Source organism: Lolium perenne, chromosome 1 (genome assembly GCF_019359855.2).
Source record: "Lolium perenne isolate Kyuss_39 chromosome 1, Kyuss_2.0, whole genome shotgun sequence".
Classification (NCBI taxonomy): domain Eukaryota; kingdom Viridiplantae; phylum Streptophyta; class Magnoliopsida; order Poales; family Poaceae; genus Lolium; species Lolium perenne.
In genome coordinates, this window is record NC_067244.2 from 193386261 (window position 1) to 193409491 (window position 23231).

At 47.2% G+C, this 23231-nt stretch overlaps 1 protein-coding gene across 1 annotated transcript; it reads right to left on the reverse strand.

The window, feature by feature from the left end:
* Positions 1 to 19853: 19853 nt before the first annotated feature.
* LOC127317187 (histone H2B.1-like) lies at positions 19854 to 20575 on the reverse strand. The gene has a single exon (XM_051347712.2). It carries the CDS (start codon positions 20488 to 20490, stop codon positions 20032 to 20034), a length of 459 nt encoding a protein of 152 aa, XP_051203672.1. The 5' UTR covers positions 20491 to 20575; the 3' UTR covers positions 19854 to 20031.
* Between the last annotated feature and the right edge of the window lie 2656 nt (positions 20576 to 23231).

Consider the following 23231-nt stretch of genomic DNA (forward strand, 5'->3'; position numbering starts at 1 on the left):
TAAACCTACCGGAGTCTTTGTAGGATAACGTTGCATAGAAAACAAAAATTTTCCTACCGCGAACACGCAATCCAAGCCAAGATGCAATCTAGAAGATGGTAGCAACGAGGGGGTATCGAGTCTCACCCTTGAAGAGTTTCCAAAGCCTACAAGATGAGGCTCTTGTTGCTGCGGTAGACGTTCACTTGCCGCTTGCAAAAGCGCGTAGAAGATCTTGATCACGATCGCTTCCGGCGCCACGAACGGGCAGCACCTCCGTACTCGGTCACACGTTCGGTTGTTGATGAAGACGACGTCCACCTCCCGTTCCAGCGGGCAGCGGAAGTAGTAGCTCCTCTTGAATCCGACAGCACGACGGCGTGGTGTCGGTGGTGGTGGAGAAGTCCGGCGGAGCTTCGCTAAGCGTGCGGGACGTGGTGGAGGAGAGAGGCCGCTAGGGTTTGGGAGAGGGGGGCGCCGGCCACTAAGGGGTGCGGCCACCTTGGTGGTTCTAGGGTGGCCGGCCCCCTCCCCTTGGCCCCTCATTATATAGGTGGAACCCCAAGTGTTGGTCTCCAAGTCTTCGAATAAGACCCGAACCAAAAACCTTCCATATGGTGGGGAAACCTACCCAAGCTAGGACTCCCACTAGAGGTGGGAGTTCCACCTCCCATATGGGGGGGTGGCCGGCCCCCTAAGGGGGAGTCCACTTGGGACTCCACCCCCACTAGGGTTGGCCGGCCATGGAGGTGGAGTCCCATGTGGACTCCACCTTCCTTGGTGGTTTCTTCCGGACTTTTCTAGAACCTTCCATAGAACCTTCCGCATCATTTTAATTCACATAAAATGACATCCTATATATGAATCTTATTCTCCGGACCATTCTGGAACTCCTCGTGATGTCCGGGATCTCATCCGGGACTCCGAACAAATATTCGAACTCCATTCCTTATTCAAGTTCTACCATTTCAACATCCAACTTTAAGTGTGTCACCCTACGGTTCGTGAACTATGTGGACATGGTTGAGTACTCACTCCGACCAATAACCAATAGCGGGATCTGGAGATCCATAATGGCTCCCACATATTCAATGATGACTTTAGTGATCGAATGAACCATTCACATACAATACCAATTCCCTTTGTCACGCGATATTTTACTTGTCCGAGGTTTGATCTTCGGTATCACTCTATACCTTGTTCAACCTCGTCTCCTGGCAAGTACTCTTTACTCGTACCGTGGTATGTGGTCTCTTATGAACTTATTCATATGCTTGCAAGACATTAGACGACATTCCACCGAGAGGGCCCAGAGTATATCTATCCGTCATCGGGATGGACAAATCCCACTGTTGATCCATATGCCTCAACTCATACTTTCCGGATACTTAATCCCACCTTTATAACCACCCATTTACGCAGTGGTGTTTGGTGTAATCAAAGTACCTTTCCGGTATAAGTGATTTACATGATCTCATGGTCATAAGGACTAGGTAACTATGTATCGAAAGCTTATAGCAAATAACTTAATGACGAGATCTTATGCTACGCTTAATTGGGTGTGTCCATTACATCATTCATATAATGATATAACCTTGTTATTAATAACATCCAATGTTCATGATTATGAAACTAATCATCCATTAATCAACAAGCTAGTTAAGAGGCATACTAGGGACTCTTTGTTGTTTACATATCACACATGTATCAATGTTTCGGTTAATACAATTATAGCATGGTATATAAACATTCATCATAAACATAAAGATATATAATAACCACTTTTATTATTGCCTCTTGGGCATATCTCCAACAGTCTCCCACTTGCACTAGAGTCAATAATCTAGATTACATAGTAAGGTACCTAACACCCATGGCACTTTGGTGTTGGTCATGCTTTGCCCTAGGGAGAGCTTTAGTCAACGGATCTGCTACATTCAGATCAGTGTGTACTTTGCAAATCTTTACTTCTCCATCTTTGATGTACTCGCGAATCGAATGAAAACGCAGCTTGATATGTTTCAGCCTCTTGTGTGACCTTGGTTCTTGTGCATTGGCGATGGCACCCATGTTGTCACAGTAGATGACTAATGGGTCCAATGCACTAGGAACCACACCGAGCTCTACAATGAACCTCTTCATCCATACCGCTTCTGATGAAGCATCTGAAGCCGCTATGTACTCTGATTCTGTTGAAGACTTCGCCACCGTGCAATCGCTTTGAGCTTGCCCACCATGCTGCAGCACCATTCAATATAAACACGTACCTGCATCGTGGCTTAGAGTCATCAGGGATCGGTGTTCCAACTTGCATCGGTGTAACTGGTTACAACGAGCTCTTGGTCACCTCCATAACAAAGAAACATATCCTTGGTTCTTTTCAAGTACTTCAGGATATTCTTGACCGCTGTCCAGTTGTTCCATTCCCGGATCACTTTGATATCCGCTAGTCAAACCGACAAAGATGTGCTATATCCGGTCTAGTACATAGCATGGCATACATGATAGAGCCCATCACGAGGCATAGGGGATCCGACTCATCCTTTCTCTTTCTATTACGTCGTAGCCGGTCCTTGAGTCTTACTCAAGACCTTGCCTGGTAACATAGGTAAAAATCCTTTCTTACTTTCGTCCATTCTAAACTTCTTTAGAATCTTGTCCAGGTATGTACTTTGTGATAGCCCTATTAGGCGTCTTGATCTATCTCTATAAATCTTGATGCCTAATATATACGATGCTTCACCAAGGTCTTTCATTGAAAAACTATTATTCAAATAACCTTTTACACTGCTTAATAGTTCTATATCATTCCCAATCAACAATATGTCATCTACATATAATATCAGGAATGCTACAGAGCTCCCACTCACTTTCTTGTAAATACAAGCCTCTCCATGACACTGTATAAACCCGAAGTCTTTGATCACTTTATCAAAGCATCGGTTCCAACTTCTCGATGCTTGCTTCAGTCCATAAATTGAACGCTGAAGTTTGCATACTTTGTCAGCATTTTTAGGATCGACAAAACCTTTGGGTTGTACCATATACAACTCTTCCTCAATGTCTCCATTAAGGAACGCCGTTTTGACATCCATCTGCCAAATCTCATAATCGAAAAATGCAGCTATTGCTAACAAAATCCTCACAGATTTTAGCTTCACAGTGAGAAAGTCTCATCGTAGTCAACACCTTGAATTTGTCGGAAACCCTTTGCGACAAGTCGAGCTTTATAGACAGGTAATATTACCATCAAGATCTGCTTTTTCTCTTGAAGATCCATTTATTCTCGACAGCCTTTTGGCTATCAGGTAAGTCTACCAAAGTCCATACTTTGTTATCATACATGGATCCCATTTCGGATTTCATGGCTTCTTGCCATTTGTTGGAATCTGGGCTCATCATTGCTTCTTCATACGTCGCAGGGTCCTCATCATTGTTGTCCACAATCATGACATTTAGACAAGGATCATACCAATCTGGATTGGCACGTTCCCTTGTCGATCTGTGAGGTTCAGTAGCTATCTCGTTTGAAGTTTCATGATCATTATCATTAGCTTCCTCTGTTGTCGGTGTAGGCGGCATAGGAACAACTTCCGGTACTGCGCTACTCTGATCAACTAGTGAAGATTCATCAATCTCATCGAGTTCTACTTTTCTTCCAGTCACTTCTTTAGTGAGAAATTCTTTCTCAAGAAAGGTTCCGTTCTTAGCAACAAAGATTTTTCCTTCGGATCTGTGATAGAAAGTGTACCCTATAGTTTCCTTAGGGTATCCTATGAAGACGCATTTCTCCGCTTTGGGTTCTAGCTTGTCCGGTTGTAACTTCTTTACATAGGCTTCGCAACCCCAAACTTTAAGGAACGACAGCTTAGGTTTCTTGTTAAACCATAATTCATACGGTGTCGTTTCAACGGATTTTGATGGTGCTCTATTTAAAGAGAATGCGGCTGTCTCTAATGCATAACTCCAAAATGATAACGGCAAATCAGTAAGAGACATCATAGAACGAACCATATCTAAGAGAGTTCGATTACGATGTTCGGACACACCGTTACGTTGTGGTGTTCCCGGCAGTGTCAATTGTGAAAGTATTCCGCATTTCTTTAAATGCACGCCAAACTCATAACTCAGATATTCACCTCCGCGATCAGATCGTAGAAATTTGATCTTCTTGTTACGTTGATTTTCTACTTCACTTTGAATTCCTTAAACTTCTCGAAAGTTTCGGATTTATGTTTCATGAAATAGATATACCCATATCTACTCAGATCATCTGTGAAGGTTAGAACATAACGATAACCACCGCGCGATGCTACGCTCATTGGTCCGCACACATCGGTATGTATGATTTCCAATAAGTCAGTAGCTCGCTCCATCATACTCGTAAAATGGAGTCTTAGTCATTTTTCCCATTAGACATGCTTCGCATCTATCAAGTGACTCAAAGTCAAGTGATTCAAGTAATCCATCAGTATGGAGTTTCTTCATGCGTTTCACTCCAATATGACCAAGACGACAGTGCCACATATAAGTAGAATTATCATTCAATTTAATTCGCTTAGCATCAATGTTATGTATATGTGTATCACTACTATCGAGATCTAACAGAAATAAGCCATTCTTTTCAGGTGCTCGACCATAAAAGATATTATTCATAAAAATAGAACAACCTTTATTCTCAGACTTGAATGAATAACCGTCTTGCATTAAACAAGATCCAGATATAATGTTCATGCTTAACGCGGGTACAAAATAACAATTATTTAGGCTTAAAACTAATCCCGAAGGTAGATGTAGAGGAAGTGTGCCGACAAATGATCACATCGACTTTGGATCCATTTCCAACGCGCATCGTCACTTCATCTTTCGGTAGTCTTCGTTTATTCTTTTAGTTCCTGTTTCGAGTTACAAATATGAGCAACCGAACCAAGATCAAATACCTGTGTACTAGTACGAGAACCAAGAAGATAAACATCTATAACATGTATATCGATATACCTTCTTTCTTCTTCTTGACAAGGCCGCTCTTCAGATCCGCCAAATACTTGGAGCAATTACGCTTCCAGTTGTCCCTTCTCCTTGCAGTAATAGCACTCAGCATCAGGTTTAGGGCCAGTCTTAGGTTTCACAGGAGGCGTGGCAGCTTTCTTGCCACCCTTCTTGAATTTGCCTTTAGACTTGCCCTGTTTCTTGAAACTGGTGGTCTTGTTGACCATCAACACTTGGTGCTCTTTCTTGATCTCAATCTCAGCAGCTTTGAGCATGGAGAAGAGTTCAGGTAACTCTTTGTTCATGTTCTGCATATTGTAGTTCATCACAAAGTTCTTGTAACTAGGTGGCAGTGATTGAAGTATACGATTAATCCCCAGTCTGTTAGGAATAACTATTTCCAAGTCACTGAGTTTCTTCGCATGCCCGGTCATAACGAGCATGTGCTCACTAACGGAGCTACCTTCTTCCATCATGCAACTGAAGAAGTGTTTCGATGCTTCATAGCATTCCACGGCCGCATGAGTTTCAAAAATAGTCTTCAACTCTTTTATCAACTCATGTGGATCGTGGTGCTCAAAACGTTTTTGAAGATCGACTTCAGATCGCATAGGATGGCACACTGAACTTGAGAGTACCGAGTTTTCCGAGTCGCGTAAACATTCTTTACTTCATCGGTTTCTGTTTCTGCAGGAGGGTCACCTAGCGGTGCATCAAGCACATATTGCAGATTTCCGCCAGCGAGGAAAATCCTCACATGACGGAACCAGTCGGTGAAGTTGCTACCGTTGCTCTTAAGCTTTTCTTTCTCTAGGAACTGGTTAAAATTGATTGGGGACGCCATATCTACAACATATATTTGCAATAGTTTAGACTAAGTTTATGACAAATTGAGTTCAAATTTTAATTCAACTTAATTAAAAACTAGGTGAACTCCCACTCAAAACAATATCCCTCGCATTGTCTTAGTGATCACACGAACCAAATCCACCACACCTAAGTCCGATCATCACGAGACAAGATGTAGTTTCAATGGCGAACACTCAAAGTGTTCATCATATCAACCATATGATTCATGCTCTACCTTTCGGTATCACGTGTTCCGAGACCATGTCTGTACATGCTAGGCTCGTCAAGGCCACCTTAGTATCCGCATGTGCAAACTGCTTGCACCCGTTGTATGCACTTGTTGATTCTATCACACCCGATCATCACGAGATGCTTCGAAACGACAAGTCTTGGCAACGGTGCTACTAAGGATGAACACTTTATTATCTTGATATTTCAGTGAGAGGGATCATCTTATAATGCTACCATCGCGATCTAAGCAAAATAAGATGCATAAAAGGATTAACATCACATGAAGTTCATATGTGATATGATATGGCCCTTTTGTCTTTGCGCCTTTGATCTTCATCTCCAAAGCACGGACATGATCTCCATCATCATCGGGCATGATCTCTATCATCGTCAAGGAAGGCCAAGGTCAATGGCGCCGTCTTCATGATTGTTCTCCCATGTAGCAACTATTACAACTTCTTTGAAATACTACTCAACATGAATTTTAAAGACAACCATAAGGCTCCTGCCGGTTGCCACAATACAATAATGATCATCTCATACATATTCATCATCACATTATGGCCATATCACATCACCAAACCCTGCAAAAACAAGTTAGACGTCTCTAATTTGGTTTGCATATTTTACGTGGTTTAGGGTTTTCGATATAGATCTAATCTACCTACGAACATGAACCACAACGGTGATACTAGTGTTGTCGATAGAAGAGTAAATTGAATCTTCACTATAGTAGGAGAGACAGACACCCGCAAAGCCACTTATGCAATACAAGTTGCATGTGAGCGTGGAGCGAATCTCATGAACGCGGTCATGTAAAGTTAGCCCGAGCCGCTTCATCCCACTATGCCACAAAGATGCAAAGTACTCAAACTAAAGATAACATAAGCATCAACGCCCACAAACCATTGTGTTCTACTCGTGCAACCATCTATGCATAGACACGGCTCTGATACCACTGTAGGATAACGTTGCATAGAAAACAAAAAATTTCCTACCGCAAACACGCAATCCAAGCCAAGATGCAATCTAGAAGACGGTAGCAACGAGGGGGTATCGAGTCTCACCCTTGAAGAGTTTCCAAAGCCTACAAGATGAGGCTCTTGTTGTTGCGGTAGACGTTCACTTGCCGCTTGCAAAAGCGCGTAGAAGATCTTGATCACGATCGCTTCCGGCGCCACGAACGGGCAGCACCTCCGTACTCGGTCACACGTTCGGTTGTTGATGAAGACGACGTCCACCTCCCGTTCCAGCGGGCAGCGGAAGTAGTAGCTCCTCTTGAATCCGACAGCACGACGGCGTGGTGTCGATGGTGGTGGAGAAGTCCGGCGGAGCTTCGCTAAGCGTGCGGGGAGTGGTGGAGGAGAGAGGCCGCTAGGGTTTGGGAGAGGGGGGCGCCGGCCACTAAGGGGTGCGGCCACCTTGGTGGTTCTAGGGTGGCCGGCCCCCTCCCCTTGGCCCCTCATTATATAGGTGGAACCCCAAGTGTTGGTCTCCAAGTCTTCGAATAAGACCCGAACCAAAAACCTTCCGTATGGTGGGGAAACCTACCCAAGCTAGGACTCCCACTAGAGGTGGGAGTTCCACCTCCCATATGGGGGGGTGGCCGGCCCCCTAAGGGGGAGTCCACTTGGGACTCCACCCCCACTAGGGTTGGCCGGCCATGGAGGTGGAGTCCCATGTGGACTCCACCTTCCTTGGTGGTTTCTTCCGGACTTTTCTAGAACCTTCTAGAACCTTCCATAGAACCTTCCGCATCATTTTAATTCACATAAAATGACATCCTATATATGAATCTTATTCTCCGGACCATTCCGGAACTCCTCGTGATGTCCGGGATCTCATCCGGGACTCCGAACAAATATTTGAACTCCATTCCTTATTCAAGTTCTACCATTTCAACATCCAACTTTAAGTGTGTCACCCTACGGTTCGTGAACTATGTGGACATGGTTGAGTACTCACTCCGACCAATAACCAATAGCGGGATCTGGAGATCCATAATGGCTCCCACATATTCAACGATGACTTTAGTGATCGAATGAACCATTCACATACAATACCAATTCCCTTTGTCACGCGATATTTTACTTGTCCGAGGTTTGATCTTCGGTATCACTCTATACCTTGTTCAACCTCGTCTCCTGACAAGTACTCTTTACTCGTACCGTGGTATGTGGTCTCTTATGAACTTATTCATATGCTTGCAAGACATTAGACGACATTCCACCGAGAGGGCCCAGAGTATATCTATCCGTCATCGGGATGGACAAATCCTAATCGTTGATCCATATGCCTCAACTCATACTTTCCGGATACTTAATCCCACCTTTATAACCACCCATTTACGCAGTGGTGTTTGGTGTAATCAAAGTACCTTTCCGGTATAAGTGATTTACATGATCTCATGGTCATAAGGACTAGGTAACTATGTATCGAAAGCTTATAGCAAATAACTTAATGACGAGATCTTATGCTACGCTTAATTGGGTGTGTCCATTACATCATTCATATAATGATATAACCTTGTTATTAATAACATCCAATGTTCATGATTATGAAACTAATCATCCATTAATCAACAAGCTAGTTAAGAGGCATACTAGGGACTCTTTGTTGTTTACATATCACACATGTATCAATGTTTCGGTTAATACAATTATAGCATGGTATATAAACATTCATCATAAACATAAAGATATATAATAACCACTTTTATTATTGCCTCTTGGGCATATCTCCAACAGTCTTCGACTCTGCTGCTGTCCGAAACCCGACTTCATGGCAAACATGATAAACCGGTAGGAACTAAGCACGCGAACCACGAAAAGAGAGAGTGGGAACGAACAATCCGGAAAGTTTAACTAACCCCGGTTATACCGGTTTTTTGTGGAAAATTTCGAGTTATTTCTAAGTTCAAGAAAGTGCTTGCTTGGCAAAATAACTTTGTAACTCGTACGCCAAAAAACCCAGAGGGTAGGCAGAGGCAAAGCGAAAGAACCAAGTGTGCATCGGATTGGATGCCGAAACAATTTCGGAATCTTCACAGTGCAAGATAAAAAAGGCAACCATAAGCAAAGTGCTAAGACAAACATAACCTAATAACATACCGGCATAAATTGTTGTAGCACACCCAAAAGGATAAGTTTTATATTACATCATAAGACCCCGGCATACCGGGGTAGAATTTGATGAACATTGTTTTAAAGTAAGACAGGCAAACAGATAACAAGAAGCACTTAGGCAGAAGGAGCCTTGGGAGGAACAACATAGGCTTCTGGAGCTTCCGAAGGCGCGTCGCCGGCTTCGGCATCTTCATCCTCCTCTTCGTCCTCGCTGAGGTAGTCCTTGACGTGGGAAGGAGGAGGGATGAAGGTGCGAACCTCGGCGTACTCAGCAATCCGGTAGGCCCGATCCTGCCGCTTCGCGGTGAGGACCGAGTCCGTATCGGTTGGAGCGTTTGCACGCACGCCGGTGAGGGCATCCAAGTCCAAGTCCGGGTACCAGGAGCAAACCATGCACAGCGCCGAGTCCGCTCCGGCACGAGCCGCGGAGCACTGCCACTCCCGGATTCTCCGACCGGCACCTTTCAGGCGGTCGTTGGTGAGGGACAGGTCAGCCGGTACCTCCTCCTCAGGCCAGAGCACCTTGAAGAGCTGGATGGCCACCTCAGGGATGTCGGCGAGGTTCCGGTCCACCGCACGCATGTGGGAGACGCGGGCAGACAGCGCCACCAGATGGTCATAGGGGTCCCAAGGCGCGTCCAAGTTCTTATATGCTTGCGCGACCCGGCGCTCCGCTACCTTCTTTTGCGCGTAGGCCTGAGAGTCCGGGAAGAGCCCTACAAGGCAAAGGAAAAAGATAAGTATATGCTACCGGAAGAAACAAGCTTATAAGCAAAACCGGAAAAGAAAAAAGAGAAACTTACTGAGGGCAAGCGCGTCGGTTTGCATGACCAAAAGGTCATACTCCTGCTGCTCTCCCTTCAAGTGCGCGGTCTCATCCTCGGCTGCTTGCCGCGCCTTGGCTCCCTCCTCCAGCTCCGCCCGCAGCACCACGGTGGAGTTGTTGGCATCCTCCAGGGCCTCGTTCAGCCTAGCTTCAGCGGCGGTTTGGGCGGTTTTCATCGCCTCGCTGTGCTTGAGCCCGAGCTGGATCAGCTGCTCCTTTAGCCCGCTGGCGTAGGTCTCCTGGGCGTCCAGAGCCTCGCGGTGTTGCCGGATAAGCTGCTCCTTTTCACCTAGAGCCCGGAAAGAAAGTGTTAGCAAAATTGCAGTTGGTGAAATAAAGAAGAAACAGGTTAGCCGGAAAAGAAGAGCGGTACCTTGGAGCATGGCGAGCTGAGCCTGGAGGGCTTCGATGGAAGCTTCCGGGATGGCTGTTGAGAAAAAAGTTGTAGGTAATAAGAAAGAAAACTTTCCGGTAAGAAGATGCCGGAGACACAGAAATTTACCTTGGCACTTGCCGTGCGCTTCAGCAAGGTCCCGGTGCTCCCACAAAAGCTCCTCAAAGAGGTGCTTCCGGGCGTCGGCCGTGCTCTGTTCAAAGAAAGATGTCAGAAAAAGAAGCCGGTGTTTCGAGGTTCTACCTAAGTTTCGCGCTAAGAGCTGCGTTCTTAACCCGAAACTCGGGGACTGGGTATGCCGGTTTTTTGAGTTTCTACCTAAGTTTCGCGCTAAGAGCTGCATTCTTAACCCGAAACTTGGGGACTGGGCATGCCGGTTTTTCGAGTTGTTACTTAAGTTTTGCACTAAAAGCTGCGCTCTCAACACAAAACTCGGGGACTGGGAAGATAGACAAGATCCAGAAAGAAAGAAACCGGCATGAACTGAAAAATTGAAAAAACGAAAAGAGTTTGGTAAAACTTACCACCATATTGTTGGTGGCATCGTACCACGCGCTATCCAGCTCCTTCACCGCGCGCCGCAGCCGCGTGAAGTGCTCCTCCGTGCAGCGAGGGCCAGCGGGGTCCAGCACCGGAAGCCGATCCTTCCCCAGGCCGCGTGTGGCTACGGACTCATCCGCAGCGTTCCACCTCTCAGCATAGGGGAGCAAGTGCCCCAGGTCGCGGCCTCCACGCTTCAGCTCAGTGATCCGGCCCAGGACGCCGGAAGGTTTCCCTCCGGCTACGACAGCGGCGCGGCCGGCGTGCAGCGTCAATTGCTGCGGGTCGGCGGAGGAGGTACCGGAAGCCGTGGCCTTCTCCTTAATGATCTTCGTTGTTTCTGGTGGCGGCATTGGCTTGGCGCTGGGGGCTTCCGGCGGTGGCATCGGTTTGGAGGGGGAAGACTCCGCGGCCTTCTTCTTCTTATTGGGGACGGGAGGAACCAGAGGTTCCGCCCTCCCGGCAGCTTCTGACTCGGCGCCGGTGCTGCTGGCGCCGGTATCCTGTTTTCCAGGAGGGGAGACATGCTCCTCCTCCGCGCGGTGTTTTGGAGGTGTAGGGGCCGCGCGCCCCGAACTTGAAGTGCCCCCCAGAGGGGAGGTAGAAGTGTTGCCGGCACCAGACGGTGCCGGGCTTGGGTGAGATGGAGATGAGGTCCTTACGGTTCCCTCAGAGCTCTCGGGCCTTGGGCCAAGCTTGAGCGCAGGGCTGAACAAGAAAAAGAGAAAGGTTGGAAAAAGAAACCGGAAGGAAAGGTGGAAAAGAATCAAACAAGCAAAGAAGCAAAAACTTACCCGGAAGCGACCGGCATCTGCTTGCCCTTGTAGCACCTTTTGCCCGTCTCTTTCCCCCCCGAGGACTTCCGTCCGGAAGCGTTTGGTGGGAGGGCTATGGCTGGAGTCGGCATCAGGTGCCGGGGCCTTCTTCTTGAGCTGCGAAGCGAGCTTCTCCACGAACTCATCACCAGCCTCGGCCCGCAAGGGAGCAACGTGCTCATGAACCTGCGGTTGCGTACCAGCTGAGGGGGCATCTACAGAGGAGGAATAACAGTAAAGTATGAGAGACCGGAAAAGAAAGCTACCTCAAGGATAGTGAGATCATCGGTGGAGCCGGGAGCTTCTGACGAGGGTTTACCGGGGCGCGAGGTGTGCGTTCGGCCCATCTTCAGATCGGTCCAATGGATGTACGGGTCAGGGTCCACCCGGTCCAGAGGACGCTTCCGGCAAGGACCTCGTCGATCCGCGTCGATGCGGGGGAAGCGATCCTTGGCCTGAAAACGAATGAAGAACAAGTTAATCACATCATAAAAGTTATCGGTACGAGAACCCGGGTTGCGCAAATTCTTACTTCCTCAGTTGGAGGGTTGGTGGAGCTAAGAGGCAAGAAGCCCCACTCCCAATCAAACGGCATGGCAGTCTGGCAGATCTGCCTAGCCTTGAGGACTACGTCCTTCTTGCTCAGAGGGAGGCCGGTGATCTTCGTCGGATCGCCGGGACCATACATCTCACTCATCTTGTGAGCCCGGCGCTTAAGAGGAAGCACCCGACGTGAAATGAAGGCGCGGATGATATCGTCAGAGCAGATGTTGGTCTCCTTCATCAGCTTCTCCATGAAGCGTACTACCCGGTTCGTCTCAACCTGAGTTATCCCGGGAGAGTAGCTCCAGTTGACCTTTCTGGGCGGCGCCGGATTGAAAGCTGGTAGGTTGATCAGATCTGCGTCGCCGTCGTTCTTCACGTAGAAGAAAGTCTCTTGCCATAACCGGCATGACTCGAGACCAGCAAACTTAAAGAAAGGGCTCCCTTGACGGGAGCCGATGATACAAGACCCGCATTGTACGGGGGGTTTGGGCTTAGGAATGTCCTTGCCCTGGACGGAGTTGATCCTAAGAGAGAAGAAGCGAGCGAAGGTCTCGCGAGTGGGGCGGATGCTGATATAAGCCTCCATGAAGGTGGCATAACAAGAAAGATAGAAAACGGCGTTGCCGGGAAGGTGGTGAGGCTGGAGTTCGTAAAAATCAAGAAATTGGCGAAAGAATTCGGAGGCAGGAAGGCCGAAGCCGCGCTCAAAGTGAGCAAGAAAGACGACGTACTCACCGGGTCTGAGTACCGGTTCGATTTCGTCGCCGGGAAGCCGGCAGGTTACTCCTTCCGGTATCCTTCTAGACCGGTAGAGCCAGTCGATCTCGTGTTGGGTCACGTCGGAACCTCTCCAGGCTCCGCGTGTGATACCGGAAAGATCTATTCCGGAGGCTTGGCTAGAGCTGCCGGTGGCTGTCTCCATCTGGGCAAGCTCTGCGGTTAGCCCGTCGGATGATTCGGTCCGTTCGCTACTGGAGGAGGACTCGGAAAGGTACTGTTCACTAGACATGCGAGTCTAACCGGAAAACAGTTTTCCCCAGATCTACCCTTGCGCGAAGATCTACGAGTAAGAGAAAAAACAAAAGAAAAGGGGAATAAATATCCTACCGGCCCAAGATCTGAAAAGCAAGGAACAGAGGGGTAAACGCAAAATGGGCCTAACCTGAGGCGGTGGAGATGCTTAAGGAGAAGGTCGCCGGAGAAGCACCGAGCTCGTGAGCGCCGGCGAAGGTTGGCGACGGAGAAGGGCGGAGCCTGTTGAAGAAAACTCGAAACGGCAGCGGCGGAGAAGCACCGGTAGATCTCTCCGCGGCAAAGACTCTCAGCGCAGCAAGAGCGGCGGCGCAAGTTCGTCAGGAAGAGGGCTCTAGCGGCGACCGGCGGCGGCGAGGTTGCAGAGGGCGACGGGCTCAGAGCTCTGGGAAGTAGGCGAATGCGGGGAAAGAGAAGAAGTAGAACCGCACTCCCCATTTATAGGAGAAAGAGTTAGTGGGCCGAAAACCGCTGGGCCGCGGCGGTTCACTTCATGGACCGCCACGTGGCGTGAGGGTACACGCGCAGAAAATGAAAAGGCCACAGGGTCGCCGCACGGATCCGGAACGGCGGCCCGGATCCGGTGTGTCGCAGCTAATGAGGGCGCAGAAGCCGAAGGGAAGTGACCCCTGACACTGGCGCGTCAGGTACAGTGCGCATGTCACTGACAGGCACTGTACCCGAGAAATTCTCGACTTCGCTGAGGAGAGATTTAATGTCTAAGATATCGGAGAATGAGATATCGGAGAATACCTTAAAAAGAAAGAAGGACGTGAGTCCGGCAAAGATGCCATGATCTAAGCTGACCACCGGAAAGATTAAACCGGTACCTTGAGATAGAGGAAACTGGCATGGTCTGTCGGATAGAATCCACCAGACTATACCAGCTTTGGGGACTAATGTTGGGGGGATGACCCCCGGTATGCCAAAGGCATGCCAATCCGGATGGTTTGAGCCATCAAGATACCGGTTTAATGTTTATACCGGAGGACAAAGTTAAGTGTTTGGCTAAGTAGAGCTAAGCCGGTATCCCCCAGAGGGGTATACCGGAACCAGGTAAAGAAGACACCGGGCTACCGGTAAGAAGAGCATGTCGGCAAAGCTGGTCAAAGATTCTCTTCAGAGCTAGAGGACAAGGATGAGCTAAGCAAAGTAGCTTTAAACGAAGCACTGACGATAAAGTGGAGGATGATGCCAAAAGCAGCCGCGGGACGTCAGCCTCCCTGATTAAAGATACCGGCGCCGCCGTTTATGATTAAAGTTACTTTGTAAAAGTAGTTTGTCTAGTCAAAGATGCCATTAGGGTTCCTTGCTCTGTAAGCCACCTCTCCCCTATATAAGGAGAGGGGGTAGCCCCATTACGGGCACGATGCTACGTATGTATGAAGAGGAAAAACTTTGTATCCTGTTGAGATCAATATAGAGAAAGATCTAGAGCAGAGTTCTTCCTTGTGTTCTTTCTTCTTGTATCGCTGCCTTTGGTTGTGTTCTTGAGGAAAGCATCCGGAAGTTCATCCAATCTAATCCAAAACCCTCCCCCGAATCCTTTAGCGCACATTCGGCCCCAACTTAAGTCATCCCATGGCATCTGTCCGTTCACCACGACGACACTGCTCCTCTGACAGGAGATAAGACTACATGTTGATCCAGTATGTAGCCTTGTGGATAACTTGCAAAAAAAAAATTACCTTGTGGATAAAACAAGGGATTATTGCGACAATTCCAAATTGCCAAAGTAAAGCACAAGCTCCTACATGAATTCGAGCCGTAGTTTGTTTACCATTTACCAAATATATTCTTAATATTTGCTGGGGTAGGATATTAAAAGTAAAATAAACCACTTGTGAAATCAACTAGGAGAAACGACATCTAGTGAACAAGTGATCTACTGATTCCTCCATCTCGCAAAAAGCACATTTCAAAGAACCACTCCAGTTTCTTTTAACTAAATTGTCCTTTGTGAGTAATACCTTCCTATTTAGAAACCACATGAAGATCCTTATCTTCAGTGGAACTTTGAGACGCCAAATATATTTCCTAAGGTATTTAGTATGGTCATTCATAATATCCACATAGAAGGATTTTACCGAAAAAATCCCAGAAGCTGTGAGATGCCAAACAAAACCATCTGGCACGTCAGAACGCTGAATTTCCATAAGTCGTTCCACCAAGTGAACCCAGTTAGCCCATCTATCACGAGATAATATTCTACTGGAACTAATATTCAGCGGAACATTGTTCATTCATCCGCCACCGTGGCATTTTTTGGTGCACAGTATTAAAAAGGGATGGATATTGGATTGCAAGTGGCTGGCGATCCAGCCAAGAATCCTCCCAGAACCTTATAGTTTGTCCATTTCCTAACACAAATGAACCTCTTTGGAAGAACTCATCCTTTATATTCATAAGTCCCTTCCAAAAAGGTGAGTCTGTCGGTTTTGCTTGTACTTGAGAAGAGATTTCGAGCTGAGATACTTGTTGTGGAGGAGTTCCTGCCACACTCCCTCCTCAGTTAGTAATTTAAATAGCCATTTGCTGCTAAGTAAACACCTATTTTTAATATCAAGTACCTCAATCCCCAAACCCCCTTGATCTTTTGGTCGTGAAATAATGTTCCATTTAGTTAACCTATATTTCCTGTTTCTCTGATCACTTTGCCAAAAGAAACGTGATCTATAAAAATCTAATTTTTTTCCTCACCCCTTTGGGTATTTGGAAGAAAGATAACAAGAACATGCTCGTCAGAACCGAATTAATTAAAACCAAACGGTCACCATAAGATAACTATTTTCCGGCCCAACAACCTAATTTACGTTCGAACCAATCCTCAACTGGTTTCCATTCCTTATTCAATAGACGCCTATAGTGAATAGGAATCCCCAAGTACTTAAAGGGCAGCGCCCCCACCTTGAAAGAACATTTCCCGCCCTTTTGGGTTTTGTGTGTTTGATGTCAACACTAGGTATATATTTATGTGTGTTGATGTAGACAGGTACAAGTTTTCGGGAAATACATTTGATCGGTGAAATGGTATGGCTATTCTGAAGTTCTGCAGGTCTTTTTGTTTCTGGCGGAACTTCCGGCCTCTGCTGGCGGAAGTTCCGCCCTGGTGCTTCCAGCAGAGGTCTCCCAGCGCAGCTTCGTTTGCAGTTTTTCTTCCCTGACCGGAAGTTCCGGTCAGCGGAACTTCCGCCCAAGTTCCGGAATTCCCGAATTGTGGCCCAGTAATGTCCAGTATGGTTTTCGCCAAATTCCGGAACTTGGCCGGAACTTCCGGTCAGCCCTAGTTCTGCCCAAACATCATCTGAACTGGACGTCTGACGAAGGCGGAAGTTCCGGCCCTCCTGGCCGGAACTTCCGGTGTTAGTGGATTTCGCCCAAACGGTCAGATCTGAGAGCTCCAATCATATAAATAGCTCTCTTCTCCAAGGGGACAAGTTGCTCAATCATTGCAAGGAAAATCTGCCAAGCTTCACCACCATTAGAGCCACCTCAAGAACACAAGTTGTGCAAGATCTCCTTACTCCCCCAACCAAAGCTCTTGATCTTTGGAGATTCGAAGGAGAAGACACCGATCTACATCCTCACCGAAGCGTTTTTCATTTCCCCCTCATTTGTTTGAGGGATCTCATGCTAGTGTTCCTATTTGGTTCCCTAGTTGATTTGTGTTGATGTGTTGTTGTTGATTGTTGTATTGTTACAGATTTGGGAGCCTCCAATTCAGTTGTGGATGTGTGCCCCAAGAACCTTGTAAAGGCCCGGTTTCCGCCTCGAGGAAATCCCTTAGTGGAAGTGGGCTAGGCCTTCATGGCGTTGCTCACCGGAGATCTGAGTGAAGCCTTCGTGGCTGTTGGTTTGGCTTTCGTAGCAACCACACTCCTCCAAACATAGACGTACCTTCTTACAAAGGAAGGGAACTACGGGAATCATCTCCGTGTCATCGCGTGCTCCACTCTCGGTTACCTCTATCCTATTCTATCTCTTGTATTGCGTAGCTATATCTTGCTTAGTTGCTTATCTTGTCATATAGGTAAATTCACTTAGTTGCATATCTAGAGAATTTACCTTTGTGTCAAGCCTAAATTGAAAAAGAACTAAAAATTGGTTAACACCTATTCACCCCCCCCCCCCCCCCCTCTCTAGGTGCGGCATACGATCCTTTCACACCTCACACCCAAAAATCTCTCTATAGTCAATTTGTACATGTTTAGCCTTTCCAAAACAAAAAATCTCGCTCTTGTGGATAGTTGTTCAAAAATGCAGAGTATTAATTTCATATTTACCGCCTTCTGAACATCATGTTATAGAAAGAGAATGGTGTCGTCAGCGTATTGGAGTATTGATATCCTCCCTTTCACTAGATGAGGTATCAATCCACCAACCTGGCCATCCTCCTTTGTTCTTGCAATGAGAATAGCCAACATATCCGCCATAATATTAAAGAGAATCGGAGATAACGGATCTCCTTATCGCAATCCCTTCAAAGTTTGAAAATAATGACCTATGTCATCATTAACTCTAATTCTGACACTCCACCCTTGCACAAATCTCGCTACCCATTCACACCATAAAGGTGGAAAACCTTTCATTTTAAGGGCTTGTTGTAAAAAAAAGGACCATTTCACTTTGTCATAGGCCTTTTCAAAATCGATCTTAAATAAAACCCCATCTATTTTCTTCCTATGAAGCTCATGAATGGTCTCATGTAAAACCACAATACCCTCAAGAATATTCCTTCCTGGTATAAAGGCGGATTGAGTAGGACGCACAACTTTATGTGCTATTTCCGTCGCTCTATTTGTTCCAACCTTTGTAAAAACCTTAAAACTTACATTTAGAAGACAAATATGCCTATATTGCTCTATTCTACTAGCGTCTTCTTTTTTAGGTAGTAAAGTAATGACTCCAAAGTTTAATCTAAACAGAGACAAATCACCGGTCTGCAACTGCGCAAACATAGCCATAATGTCCCCCTTTATAACAGCCCAAAAAGTTTGATAAAAGTCCGAGGGTAACCCATCAGGTCTGGGAGCCTTATTTCGTTCCATTTGAGTTATCGCTTCTAACATCTCCTCAGTAAAATCAGTAGTTAAAATTTCTCTTTCTTCCTTAGATAATTGCGGAATAACATCTATATGATCCTCTATCATACCAAACAAATTTGGATCCGGTGAGCCAAACAGCTTCCTATAATATCCAGTAATAAAAACTTTTAAATTAGCTTGCCCCACTATGGTTCCCTCATCCTGCTCCAACTGATATATTTTTTTCTTTCTGTGTTTACCATTTGCAATAAGGTGGAAATACCTAGTGTTGTTTCCTCCCTATTGCACATGCTTTACCTTGGCACGCTGAGCCCATTTAGACTCCTCATTACGCCGTAATTTAGCCAAGCCTTCTTCAGTCTCCGTTTTAGTAGCCCTTTCAGCGAAGAACTAATCTTTGGTCTCATTACTGTCTACCACTAGTAGTGGATAGAGATGAAGCAAGAGTTTTCAATTGTTCCCTTTGGTCTACTGTCTACAACTAGTACTATGTGCTCCCTAGTAGTTAAGATCGAGCGTCCAGCTGATTAAACTTGAATCATGGGTGGGTGGCAGAGCAAAAGCTTGAATCGTATGTAGAAATACTTTTTTAAGTCCAGCGGTTATTAACACCCTCGCTCTACATAGGATAAACATTTAGTGTAGAATTTCCTTGTTCGAAGCACTATGCTGATCAATAGTGGTAGTTCCCTAATTTTGGACTCTGATCTTATATAAGTGCACCAAAGGGAGCAGAAGAATAGCAAAGCAATAAAAGTCCATGGTCATTCAGGTTAGTTTCCAAGCCAAATCCACAATCCTCAGTGGTGCTACCAAAACAAGAACAAGAGAGGGCAAGGCAAACAACTGGGTTTCTCTTATTGTTCATCAAAACGCTAATGATCATTAGAGGCACGATATCCAGTTGTGCTCACTGGCAGCAGTCAATTAAGCCCGTCTACAACATCAGATTCTGCACCTTATGCAGAAACGAACACACACAGCAAAAGGATCTGGAATCCAAAAAATTACATCGCTACGAAAGCAGAATCAGTAGAATAGTCACCGAGTATCAATGAAATGCAGGCAGAAATCAGTAACATTTTATTTCAAAAAGGGGGATAGTAGCAAATGGCAGCATTACGCAATTTCAGTTTGCCAAAACCAGATGCCTATCTTCAGTTCTTACAACCAACCAGCCAAGAAAACATTGGCAATAGTTCAACCGCCTAGCACCAATCAGTGATAGATAAAATGAGAAATAAATCATTATGCTCAGAATCTCAGCTTGCCAAAAGGGAGATATACTAGCACGAGCATTTCAGTTCTCAGCGACCAACCAGCTAGAAAACACTAGCAATGATTCAGCGATTCTCATCAAGCATCAGTACAACTACTTGCAGATAATCAAAGTTGACAACCATTAGTAAGATCAGGAAACAACGTTGCAAAACGTCTGTTTCTGAAACATACAATTCAGAAACGGAAACAGCAGTATGAGGATTCACAGACCAGAAAAGCATCACCATACATAATTGATTTCTTGAAACCATTAGCCAACGAAACATTGGCAATTTCAGGAACACGAACCCATCATTAGTCAAACTACTACTTGTTGCAGATAACCAGAGACAAGAACTACCAGGAGTCACAGCAGCCAACTAGATACAAGCAACGAGATCTAAGAGGAGGTGAACTTGGTTACGGCCTTGGTGCCCTCAGAGACGGCGTGCTTGGCGAGCTCGCCGGGGAGGACGAGGCGGACGGAGGTCTGGATCTCCCGGGAGGTGATGGTGGGCTTCTTGTTGTAGCGGGCGAGCTTGGCGGCCTCGCCGGCCAACTTCTCAAAGATGTCGTTGATGAAGGAGTTCATGATGGACATGGCCTTGGAGGAGATGCCGATGTCGGGGTGGACCTGCTTGAGCACCTTGAAGATGTAGATCTTGTAGGTCTCGACGCTCTTCTTGCCCTTCTTGCGGCCCCTCTTCTCGCCGCCCTCCTTGGCGGCGGTCTTCCCCGCCGGGAGGCTCTTCCCGGCCTTGGGCTTCTTCGCGGCAGGCGCCTTCTCGGCCTTCTCCGCCGCCGGCTCCTCCTCCACGGGCTTCTTCGCCGCCGGCTTCTTCTCAGCCTTGGGGGCCATCGCTGCTACTGGAGGTGGGTAGGTGGAGGCTCGCCGGTGGGTTGGGAGTGCTGGCGGCGGCGGAGGAAGTTGGGATGCGATGTGGAGGAAGAAGGAGCAGGGTATCTGTTTTTATAGAGGAACGGAGGTGGGCTCTGATTGGTGGGCGGGCGGGCGCCTCGGATCGGCGTCTACCAACGGTGGGATGCGTCCAGCGCTGCTCGGCGTGGACGGTCTGGATGCGTTTCGACGCGGATCGCTGGCGTGGCATGAAAAGTTTGGGCGGGCGGCTCCGTTTTTGGCGCGCGGCACGGAGAGGAGGGAGCGTCCGTTTGGTTTCAATTTCGCGGTTACAGTTTTTGAGAACGAAAGAACATCCTTTTGGCGGTTCGTTTCTTGGCGTAGGCTTGCCGCCTTTGTGGTGTTTGGTTACCGGAGATCAAGAAATTACCAGCGTGATTGTTTAGGGTAACACCAATCGTCTAATGGGAGGATCCAAATTGGTACTCCATCCATTCACACTAATGTAGTACTGTACAACATTTTATTCTACTTATTTGGTTTGTATCAGTCCACTTTTACTGTGTAGATCTACTTGCAAGTGGTACTATCACTCATGCTACCGTAAGGCATCTCCAGCAGCGCGACGCAAACGGACGCTAGGTTCGTCCGCCCTGACCGGAAATGCGTATAGCACCACCTCCAGCGGGGCGACGCAAAGTGACCGGGCCGTCCGCGGAGACGCAAACCTGGCCCAAATATGCGCCTAGGATGCGTCTCTGGCGGACGCTCGGTGGACACGGAAAGTGTCCGCTCGCGTCAAGCGGACGTTTCGTCGGGCCCGCCTAGCAGCGACCCTGCGTCGATGCGTCTTCTCCGCCAAGATCTTGGCGACGAGGCGTCGTTCGGCGTCATGCGTCGCGTAAATGGCGATGCCTCGCGTGGCGCGGCCGTCACCTACCTCTGCGCACGTAGTAATGGCGATGCCACGCGTGGCGCGGCCGTCGCCCTGCCTCCAACCTATATATACAGGGGCGCGAGCATCTCATCTCCTCCCCACTAAACCCTAGCCACCGCTGCCGTAGCGCCGCTTCCTCTCAGCCTCCAGCAAATCCACCATGAGCAGCGCCGAACGCGGACAGGCTACCGCGCCTCCACCTCCACCTTCACCTCCCACTCCACCTCCTCCGGCCTCGAGCTCCTCCGTTGGGAACCCCAAGAGGAAGGTGTGATGCGTACAACAGCAAGTTTTCCCTTAGTAAGAAACCAAGGTTATCGAACCAGTAGGAGATGAAGGCCACGTGAAGGTTGTTGGTGGAGGAGTGTAGTGCGGCGCAACACCAGGGATTCCGGCGCCACATGGAACCTGCACAACACAATCAAAATACTTTGCCCTAACTTAACAGTGAGGTTGTCAATCTCACCGGCTTGCTGTAAACAAAGGATTAAACGTATGGTGTGGAAAATGATGTTTGTTTGCGAAGAACAGTAGAGAACAATGATTGCAGTAGATTGTATTCAGATGTAAAAGAATGGACCGGGGTCCACAATTCACTACTGGTGTCTCTCCAATAAGAAATAGCATGTTGGGTGAACAAATTACAGTTGGGCAATTGACAAATAAAGAGGGCATAACAATGCACATACATATCATGATGACTAATATGAGATTTACTTATGACATTACGACAAAGTACATAGACCGCTATCCAGCATGCATCTATGCCTAAAAAGTCCACCTTCGGGTTAGCATCCGCACCCCTTTCAGTATTAAGTTGCAAACAACAGACAATTGCATTAAGTATGGTGTGTAATGTAATCAACACAAATATCCTTAGACAAAGCATCGATGTTTTATCCCTAGTGGCAACATCACATCCACAACCTTAGAACTTTCTGTCATTGTCCCAGATTCAATGGAGGCATGAACCCACTATCGAGCATAAATACTCCCTCTTGGAGTCACAAGTATCAACTTGGCCAGAGCCTCTACTAGCAACAGAGAATGCAAGATCATAAACAACACATATATGATAGATTGATAATCAGCTTGACATAGTATTCCATATTCATCGGATCCAACAAACACAACATGTAGCATTACAAATAGACGATCTTGATCATGATAGGCAGCTCACAAGATCTAACATGATAGCACAATGAGGAGAAGACAACCATCTAGCTACTGCTATGGACCCATAGTCCAAGGATGAACTACTCACACATCAGTTCGGAGGCGATCATGGTGATGTAGAGTCCTCCGGGCGATGATTCCCCTCTCCGGCAGGGTGCCGGAGGCGATCTCCTGAATCCCCCGAGATGGGATTGGCGGCGGCGGCGTCTCTGGAACTTTTTCCGTACCGTGGCTCTCGGTAATAGGGTTTTCGCGACGGAGAGTATAAGTAGGCGGAAGGGCAGAGTCGGAGGAGGCACGGGGGCCCCACACCATAGGCCGGCGCGGGCCCCTCCTTGGCCGCGCCGCCCTATGGTTAGGGCGCCTCGTGGCCCCACTTCATATCCTCTTCGGTCTTCTGGAAGCTCCGTGGAAAAATAAGACCCTGGGCGTTTGTTTCGTCCAATTCCGAGAATATTTCCTGTGTAGGATTTCTGAAACCAAAAACAGCACATAACAGGAACTGGCGCTTCGGCATCTTGTCAATAGGTTAGTGCCGAAAAATGCGTATAAATGATGTGAAGTGTGTATAAAACATGTGAGTATTGTCATAAAACTAGCATGGAACATAAGAAATTATAGATACGTT

What these genes read in the sequence shown, in the direction of transcription:
- LOC127317187 (XM_051347712.2), bottom strand. Translation starts at nt 20,490, where the DNA reads ATGGCCCCCAAGGCTGAGAAGAAGCCGGCGGCGAAGAAGCCCGTGGAG.